The sequence below is a fragment of the Diadema setosum genome, chromosome 9 (assembly GCF_964275005.1).
Source record: "Diadema setosum chromosome 9, eeDiaSeto1, whole genome shotgun sequence".
NCBI classification, from domain to species: domain Eukaryota; kingdom Metazoa; phylum Echinodermata; class Echinoidea; order Diadematoida; family Diadematidae; genus Diadema; species Diadema setosum.
Window position 1 is genome coordinate 38,585,684 of NC_092693.1, and position 10,123 is coordinate 38,595,806.

At 39.5% G+C, this 10,123-nt stretch overlaps 1 protein-coding gene across 1 annotated transcript; it reads right to left on the bottom strand.

Annotated features, from left to right (window-relative positions):
• Positions 1–510: 510 nt before the first annotated feature.
• LOC140232512 (gamma-interferon-inducible lysosomal thiol reductase-like) lies at positions 511–8,922 on the bottom strand. Its single transcript, XM_072312606.1, has 5 exons — positions 8,665–8,922; positions 6,911–7,105; positions 6,175–6,342; positions 4,087–4,233; positions 511–2,885 (listed from the first exon to the last, which is right to left on the bottom strand). Exons 1-5 carry the CDS (start codon positions 8,779–8,781, stop codon positions 2,763–2,765), a joined length of 750 nt encoding a protein of 249 aa, XP_072168707.1. The 5' UTR covers positions 8,782–8,922; the 3' UTR covers positions 511–2,762.
• Between the last annotated feature and the right edge of the window lie 1,201 nt (positions 8,923–10,123).

A 10,123-nucleotide genomic window follows, 5' to 3' on the forward strand; every position in this document is an offset into this window, starting at 1 on the left:
TGGTAACCTGTACACGAAATGTATCTTATACCACCAATAATGGTGTTCGGGTTGACCATGTATACCTGTTGAGACCTATTGGCTGTAAACTGAACGGAATTAATGCACTCTTTAAACTCTTTTCTATACCGGCTGTAAAACTTCACGATGTGTCAAAATAAAATTATATAAACGCACAACAGTGAGAATTTTATCATCAACTCACTCAGCTACATAAATCATATACTATATCGGTTGTTTAGAAACATGTGTTTAATTTAGTGACATTTTATAATTTCATAACTTCCTTAGGTTTCATCAGATTTTGATCAAATTTTCACAGTGCTATAAACAGTTTACTTTTTCTTATCAAGCTAACCTCAAACTGGTCTGTAATTCCCCTTTAAGCAAACAAAACTTTTTTTCCTTCTTTCTTTTCTTGATTTCCAGCGGCGACTTGTAAGAGGAATGCCGAGTAAGCTCACAGTTATTGCAGAGTAAAGATTCAAATAACATTCAAAGACTGAGGAATTAGATCTGAATCAGTAGAAATAGTTTTATTGAAGTCAAGGGCACGATTTTTTATCTCAACAAAATACATGTAGATAACTGAAGTGTGTTCTTACAAACCTAATGCCCACAATCAATATGAAGAATGTTACAAGATTCCTCAAGCACACTGGTTACGGTGTCGGTCAAAATAGCAAACACATGATGCACACTTGTGGTTCGTTGAAGTCTCTGGTAAGTGCAGTAGGCTTCAAGCGTGTAAATCCCAGAGATAAAGTGCTAAACATCGCAATTTTTACCCGTTTCTGAAGTTTATTCCCGTGACGTATCTGGCGCATTTGCTAAATGTGAACATTTTAGAATGCGCACGTGGACCCGCTTTTATAAAATGATAGCACATCCCAACAGGACCACTCACGATCTTGGCAGAACATCTTGATAACCGGATCGTAAAAGTGTGGACAAGTCTCTCAGTATCCAGGGTATCACTTGCTATATATGCATAACTCTTTACTATTAAACTAAAAATGTATAGAAAATGGTAAATGCATGCATATTTTCACAGAAGGTAGACATGAGCTGCTCTGAGTTGACAAAATATTGTAAAGCGTCATCCTGTTCCGCTCTCCATATCAAACTGCAACGCCAATAGCAGAATGACCTTATGCATGTTAACATTTTAGGGATTGCACGGAAAACACTTGACAATTCCAAGGTTTTACAAACACAACGGCGGTGAACGTAAAACATGTAATCGTTGACTTGAATTGATAATGATATCAGAAAAATACTGTTCCATAGATATCTGGTATAAGGTTAGAATGCAACTCGAGTATAGAACCCAACACGAATCACCTTATAATTCACACACATACACATGAGAAGAAAGTAAAAATTAATCTTGGTTCACTATTATGCCATGCTCATTAACTACACGTTAGTACCTGAGATAACATGCACTTTTTTCAATCCTACAGATACACAATACCTCATGTAACTTAGTATTTTGGTCCATTGATGCAACAAAATATCATTCATCATCAATAACATGAATGAAAAAATGGTCCAAGATCTCTGATGAGGAAGTTAGAAGTGAGCTTTAGATTTGCATCGCGGACGTTTAGACGACAATTAAATGACCGTTCTCCTCTTTCCCTGCGTCGTGTTGTAAAGTGGCTTTAGATTACGCAAGGACGGGACCTGAATAAAGTAAAATGGCACCCCAATATGATCAGTGCAGCAAGTAGCTCTCTCTGCATCGTGAATTTGAGCGGACGCAAATTTGGCCCAGAACGCGTTATGAAAACTCAGACGACGCGAGATCAATTTTGCGCATACGATTAAAACAGTTTTGTGGGTTTTGTTTTTTTTTTCCTCTGAACGACCGCGTCGCGAAAATCTAGAGCTCCCTATTTTGCACTGAGTGGAATCCGAAAACATATTTATATGACGAACAAAGGATTCGGTCATTGCCATGATGTCGTACAATAACATATTTGTTTCCTTTACACTCGTACAGTGCACTCTAGTTTTCTTTCATTATATCGAAATTTTGTTATAGCCATACAGTAAAATGTATACAGTATAGATATAAAGATGATAATTTTGGGACCTGAATTTTTACTTCGTTGTAACGAGAATGTCATTATAAAGTAACTGTTTTCGTTATAACGGAAGTAATTGTCACTGTTTAAATTTTATTGGCACTGTTTGAATTCCTTCTGACTTGAAAACAGAGCATATGGACGCTCCAGAGCAGTCATTCTAGAACATGATGGTGAAAAAAAAAATCACTGCTGCTCTCATTAATTGAAATAAGTTTTCATCTTTTATGATTATTGTTTCCCCACTTAGAAATTTCTGCATATCGATCATTCTCGATGAAGCTTCACGTTTTTGCTAAGCTACATGTTTTGTTTTCTTTTTGTTTTCTTTTCTTTGTTCTTTCTTTACACTATTGTACCGTAATTCAATGCTGGTATCCCGGGTCATCACAATCGAGATCAAGGTTGTATTTTGCCGTTGTATTTTTCATACCTTCATTGATGAGCGGTGTTAATGTGATATTAATACCCCGTTAGAATAGGTAAATAATGAACACCTGACTGACTACAACAAGTTTTAATGAATTAGTTACGACACAAGTGCCAATAACGATTTTTGTTCTCTCTTTCTTTCTTGAGGGAACTTCGCCACTGTCTGATGGAAGACCAGGTATCAAGAGAAGAACGTGGTGATGCGACTCCAGATTAGGAATGAGACGAGGTTGGTTTTTATTCTCGGGAGCAGGCCTTGGGGAGCGTGGTGCACCCTGCAGGTTTGGGGCCCGTGTAGGTGTCACAAACCACGCCCAGGGTATTGGACGTTACCTCATTCTGAATCTGCTCAGTGTGAACCTAGAAAGCAACAAATAAAGCAAGTTTGAATCAGAGAACGAGTGACCCATTGCCTATAACTTTGTCATTCCTGTATCGCAAGAATTTCCTTATATCGCGTTTTCACACTTTAGTGGGGAAAACGTGAAGGGTCTTGCGTTTGCAAAATTGCATTCCATTCATTATGGTACTTTGTTATAACAACACAAAACAACTGCTTCCAATGGGATATAAGAAAAGAATTTGTATTGTCGCAGTATCATTACACGGATCTCTTTGCATCAAGTTTTCAATGTATTGTCGACTTTGTTTTACCAAAAAAAAAAAAGACATTTTGGGAAACTGATCCAAACAGGGCTTATATTGACTGATAAACTGACTGACAAAAGAAAAAAAAATAAAGATAATCAACGACTGGCAATTTCTTGTTGACTGATTAAATGATAAATACTGAAAGAAATGATGGAGGAAATGTTAGCATTGAAAATAAACGACTGACAGTTTTTTTACAAAAATATTATGGTGCTATTCACCCAAGGTAGCCTCCTCGGTGTTACCACCATTTTTCCAGAGGACACTAGCATTATTATTACCCTGGCATAACCAGGTTCCCATCGTTACCCCTGGGTCGACAGAGACATTATAGTTTAAAAAACAAAAACAAAAACAAAAACAAAAAATCTCATCGCAATTAATGGATGGAAAGATTTTCATGATTTTCATTGGGTAACTCTTTTCCCGGAATACATTAGAACATGCAAGGTCTGTTCACATAACATGGGTGACCCGTTTTGAAAAGACACACATACAATCGAAATATATTTAACCTTTATGCAATGCAATGAATGAACATTGTACTTTAAGGCCCTTTACGGATATATCTATATACACAGATTGTGAATAATGACATGTTAAAATATATGTCATTGCATCAAATTATTCAGCATTTGCTTATCACGCTCCTGATGTCGAGAGCTCTCCGCAAGTACGATAAATGTCTGAGAATCATTGACATTGCATTTGATAATTTCCACTAGATTTTTAACAAATATTGATGTTTTCTTCAGTATTAAAAAAAAAAAAATCTCTAAAGAATATTTGTGCTCAATTTTACTAAGCAGAAACTTTTCCATCGGCTCCTACTTAAGGAACAAAATCTTCTTCATAGATGCAACAGCTCCATCAGAAGATGTAAAAAATGCAGACTGTGTTCATATCTCACCCCATTGAGGACCAACCAGGGTACGTATTGATGCGGGGGATTCAAGGCATCAGTCTTCACGGCCATTTGGTGCTCCATGTCGTTCCCTGCTTTGCTCTGTGTACACGTCTCGATTTTCGAGTAGTCGACGGAGTGCAGGGAGGCGCACTTTATGTGGTCAGAAAGGAAGAATAATGAAAGAATGAATCAGCATCGCAAAGAGAACATGAGCTATAGCACAATAAGCCCTTATCCATATGAATACTATATATACGTCATATATTTCGCGAGTCTAAATGTTCGCGAATCGGAAATTCCCGACGATTTCGCGAGTGGTTATAATTCGCGATCGTGGAGGCCTGTACTGAACGGAGAAATGTACACGCGTACGTCACATCTACATCGGCATCAGAGTCAATATTTTAGCGTGTCTTCAATTTCGCGAATAGCATCTGACTCACGAAATTTGCAAAAATAAAAACCTCACGAAATATTCGGCGTATAGTACAGTATACCCTCTACATCAGGGAGGTGCTTCTAAGGAATTATAAAATGGGCTTGAGGATCTCTGCAATCTGATTGGTCAGAATTATTATTGTCATGCATTGATTTTTACTGATCCACACTGAGCCATGCGCCCGGTAAAATCCGAACGCATGGTTCAAGTCCTGTATAGTGTTGTAGGTGTACCGGGCATGATGGGGAAATTAGTTGTACTTCATGAATTTACGGGCCCATTTTATAACACAAATGATGCACAGGCCTATTTCGTGGATCAGTGAGAATTGGATGCTCTCGTTTAACTTTGGAACAGCCTAAAACCCACTTGCTGCGCTCGTGGGTTTAAACAGTTCTAAAGTTAAACTCGCGCATCCAATTCTCATCGATCCACTTTGTCCTGTGTATCATTTGTATACTAACGCTCTCAAAGCAGAAAAGACATCTGCTGCAGTTTGCTCTAATCTATCTCATCTTCAAGTGGCTGGTAGCAATGAACGGGCTTGCTTTGCGTTGAGACAGCAAGTCAAGTGCAGCTTTAGAATTACACTTTTAACTGCATGAAGAAGAAAATCGCGCTCGAACATGATTTAGCAGATTACTTGATTACCTTATTTTAAAGCCAGATTAAATTATAAGAATCGAACGTGCATAGAGAAATGTGTGCGTTATGGAAAATATTCAGTTTTTAACAGGAATCAATTTTCAATTTATTTTTGATGGAGCATTGTGATGAGAACGGATTCTTTCACAAACTGTTTAAAAAACTTTAACATTTTATTCACATTTTTACGTTGCAATACAGTTTGCAATTTAATCACATGTAGGCCTAAAAAACTTTTTCTTCGGCTCCATATTTCAACGAAGGGAATGTTCGACATCCCACTGTAATGCTTTAAAACCCAAACTATGTTTGCATGGATTACAAAGAGTTATAACACCTCCCTGTTACACATGTAAAAAGAGTCTCGCGATTTGGCCGACAGGGCATCAACCAAGTTGCGCATGCGTGGAATGTCACCGGAGTCTCGCAGCTCTACCCTTTCGCCTTCGCGAGGTTATTCCCACGTTCACTGTGCAAGTTCACAACATAACAAAACTGCATCAATATCCAACAAAGAGAATTGCTGAGGTTTAATATTAATTTCTCATTCATATTATATTCTTATATTCATTATCTCAAAGTTTCCTTGATCCGAAAACGAAATAAAATTCGTAATTTTAACCCACCTTCTTTTCACATACCTTCGGACAAACGAACATCATGACCCCTCTCTCACTCTGTTCAATTTTATCATCATTGATATAAATTTGTATTCTGCATGGTTTATCGCTCTTACTGCTGAAGACAAGGGTGAACTTGGAGCATAAGTGAGTTACGATGACATGACATTGGTCCTGCGACAATTTACTGCTCCGGTCTTATTTTCTCCAAGGACTTAGGGTTAGCATTAGGGTTGTGATGGGGTTTTAGGTTTAGTATCATCCAAGGATTAGGATTAGCCTAGGGTTAGGGTTATGTTTGTGGGTAGAATTCATGTTTGGCTTAGCGTGTAGATATTTCATGGGAGCAATTGTTGCAGAAGCAAATGTCATGGCACCGTGACTTACATATTTGGCGTTGGTCAACGTCGGGCCGTAGTATTCCAAGCAGCTGATAAAAGGGAACGCCTGTGGCATTGCGTAAAAGTTCAGTGCGCACGTTTCAATCAGATTTCCCAGGCATTCGGCGGCACCGTGCTGGCACGTAAAGTACCATTGGTCGCCATATTGTTGCTCCTGACACAGAGAGAGAGAAAGAGAGGGAGAGAAAGAGAGGTTGAGAGAGAGAAACCTCCTATGATTAACATCGGAAAAATAGACAGACAACATAGAACGGTGAGTGGAATACGGTACATTGTACTTGTGTTCGTTCTCTCCACAACCTGTAAGTTTTCTTGGGTCTGTGGGCCAGCGGGTACACAATGGAGAATTCTTTTCCTCGTGTAACTTCCACTTTTCTGTGCCATCTTTTATTTTGTTCATACTTTTTTTTTTTTTTGCTCCCTGTTTTAATTTACTCCGTACTTCAGTTTCTTCGGACCCTGCATGTATTTGTAATTGCGGGAATTGATCGCTTCTCGCACAATCTGATATCTGCGTTGGTTATCCTTTTAAGCAAAGGAAGAATGAAGAGTTCCTCACAATCTAATAGATTTCTGATAGTAAGATATTCTTTCAAAATGTTTCGCGCCAAATAGATAGTGATAAGGAGTTAGACTACGTTACCAGCTTGATATAAATCATTGTTTTGTTTTTTCTTTTGATTAACCGAAATTAAATGAAGATGAAAAAAGACGACAAATACCTGAGCGTTGCCATAAGGTACCAGAGTGAGGTTCAGAATGCCTGAATCACCGATCTTCTGCCAAGTCGGGAACAGCTGGTTCTGAATATATTGACGGCAGTCAGGACACAAGGATTCATAGTAGAGCTCCAGTTGAACATGGGGTGCGTCTGTTAACCCCTTCTTAGACTGCCAAAAGGAGCACTGCTTTTCCACCTGCGAGAAATGACGTGAAATGAAACCGTCCATTACCAAATGTGTCAAAAACACCACACACAACCACTATACCTTTACCTTTCGTACAGTCGTCATGGCAATAACTCCATTAACCAGGCAAAAGTGCTGAAAAGGGTGTGGAAAGGTGGCCCACCCCTCTATAGAATATACATATTATACTTAATATATCTGTGCTCACAATAATCACCTCCGTCAACAACTGAAAAGGAAACAATCACCCAGATGTGTATACTACTCATTGCAACTTCTTCCAAACAAACAACTCAAAGAAAAGGTTAGATGACAAATATGCAGTTTACAAGCAGTTCCAACTAACCTTTGAATACTTTTTATACAGATTGATGTTAATACAGATGGATATCGTATACATGCATGGTGCCATATACAGTACATATACACGAAGACAAAGTCACTGACCCGAGTCTTATACATCTCTTAATGCATCTCCATGGGGCCTACCCTGATTATGGTTACCTTTGTGAAAACTGAATAAAGACAATCATAGGCTTACAGAAGACGAGTAAAGCTATAATGTAACCACACCATCATTCAGAATCAATTACATGTACTGAAATTCTAGTACATGTGTATGTAGAACTCCCTATCACCATCCCATCAACTCCTTGGAGATAGACTACAAGAAGAAGGTCCAGTTCCGATGAGCGCCTGCCTGATTTTTTTAGCTGCTGTGCACATAGAAAATTGTAGAGGATTTTCACCTGCTGCACACTCACTGTACACCCAGCACTTGACAAGCACGAGGTATAGGCCTACGATAATTGCCCAGAAACGGACTGTACCAGAAAGGGAGAAGAAGGAGAAGAAGAAGAAGAAGAAGAAGAAGAAGAAGCTAGGGGGCCTAATACACGCTAACAGAATAAACATTCCTGTTCAAAGCAGAGCAATCATTTCCATTCTTAATTTGATCTCACACTCACCAGTCACAGTATTCATGCACTCCTTCTTCAAGTCGAGAACACGCCGCCATCGACACATTTCAATTTTTAGGTACCTATGCTTGTCAAGTGCCCAAAGGATAGTGCACCTTAGATCTCACTACAAAACAAGTTTTGACAATATGTAGGCCCCTGCTACGGTCAGGGAGGCGAGACGAAACCTCGCTGCGCTGCAGGCCGTACTATACCAGCGCGCTGGTACGGCTTATCGTACTACATGAGGGTGCACGTGTAACATGCACGGAGAATATTACGTCGAAGCAGCGGCCCAGAGTCCATAAAACCAGGGAGGTGGAAAGAGACACCTCCCTGATAAAACCTAGACCGGTAAATCTGCATCTTGTACGGTTGGTATCAAATAAGTTTAAATAATATGGTCGGCCCCTCACAACAGGGGCCGACTGACCGGACGACCGTATACCGACCGTACGAGGCCACCGAGCAAGAGGCATCGGTCTACATCATCAAGTAAACCGTACAAACCATACCGTACTTTAGCTTTGTAGCTTACCATTGACCACGACGCGAATACAATCAGGGCATTTTCATTTTCAAAGCACATTAGTATGTTAATATCCTTACCCCACATGACTTTGCAATGTCTGGAGAGCTGCACCACACGGACGGAGGGAACTTGCAGGCATTTATCACCGCCGTAGTGGCAAGGATTATCGCCAGAGTGTACAAACCCGTTCTCATCTTGACTAAAATTCTGGTAACAGCTCACAGAGTCACGCAGGATCAAGTAGCTGTATAAAGTAGTGTCTATGTTTCACAGTTGGGTTACCTTGTTTATATCCCTGCGCTGCCGGACTGCCGGTTACGTTTGTATCAAAGAGTCTACATACTCTCTGGTTTGTATTGTGTGTGGTGTGTGGGGAGCATTTAGTCACATGACACAGGCAATCATGTGATAGTCGTCCCATTGCACAATCGCATGTGAATGTAGCCTCAACCCAAGGCCGTAACTCTACGCTGATGTCACGATATTCAGCATGCTAGCATGCAAAACCAAGGGCCAGTCCGCTCCCTGCTTTTGCAGTAATTGGAGTGAGAGGGTCTTTGACAAAAGCTAGGCAGAACGCGAATGGACACAAGTGTGCCTATGTATGCTGATATTATCATGACATCTGTATGTCAATATTACAAACACAATTATATGACATTGTGTACAGCAGATTAACTGTAATGCATAGGTGCTTTATATCCTAGTCTTCAGTAGGCCGATATGTATTGCAATCTCTTTGCTGTCTTGCAGACTAACAGTTTATGTTGATTGTTCAGCTGAATTCATAAGAGGGAGAATTTGAGAGGTTCAATATTATCTGAACGTATTGTGATCGAGCTTGAACTCATTAACCAGAGTAGGCCTACGGTACGCCGCCCCCTCAACTTTGAACTGTTTCACTCCTATAACCACAATATCTCTCCCAAACACCCACGCACACACTGAGAACTGAGGTTGTACAGTACATGTAGTATAGGCCTATGAGTTACAAACCAGTATAGGATAGGTGGCTATTGGCTATGATGATACCATAAAACAGTTGAAATAATATTGCTTGTTATTCCTCTGAAATTACGTGAATGCAAAATCGATAACTATAAAGACTTGAGCTAACGTTCGAAATTAAGTGGGACCTAGCTAACGCTTAGATTAACTCGGGAACGCATGATACAAATAATGTACCACCATTACATCAAGACACGGACTTACACCTCATAAACCTTGAAATAATCAGAAACTGAGACATTGTCACACGGTAGCGATGCCCTATAACCCTAACACTAACCACAAAGTTCAACAGAAAGTAATAAAAGGAGAGTATAACAGATACACTTCCTTGCCTACGTTTGTAGGCAATAAAGACAACACGCACAATATTCTCTTTAGACGATAAGAGTATAGGCCTAATGCAATCCCAATGACCCAATGGCCTAAAATTTGTGAAATTCTACATTGAAATAAATTACATAGATATTGAATTTCTTTCTAGGAAGGATAAAATCCCCAACATAATTGCACAGGTTATCTTTAAAC

What these genes read in the sequence shown, in the direction of transcription:
- LOC140232512 (XM_072312606.1), bottom strand. Translation starts at nt 8,781, where the DNA reads ATGAGAACGGGTTTGTACACTCTGGCGATAATCCTTGCCACTACGGCG. An exon ending in ACATTGCAAAGTCATGTGGG is followed by an intron (nt 7,106 to 8,664) that starts GTAAGGATATTA and finishes CATTTCTCGCAG; the next exon opens with GTGGAAAAGCAGTGCTCCTT. An exon ending in CCTGGTTGGTCCTCAATGGG is followed by an intron (nt 2,886 to 4,086) that starts GTGAGATATGAA and finishes GTTGCTTTCTAG; the next exon opens with GTTCACACTGAGCAGATTCA.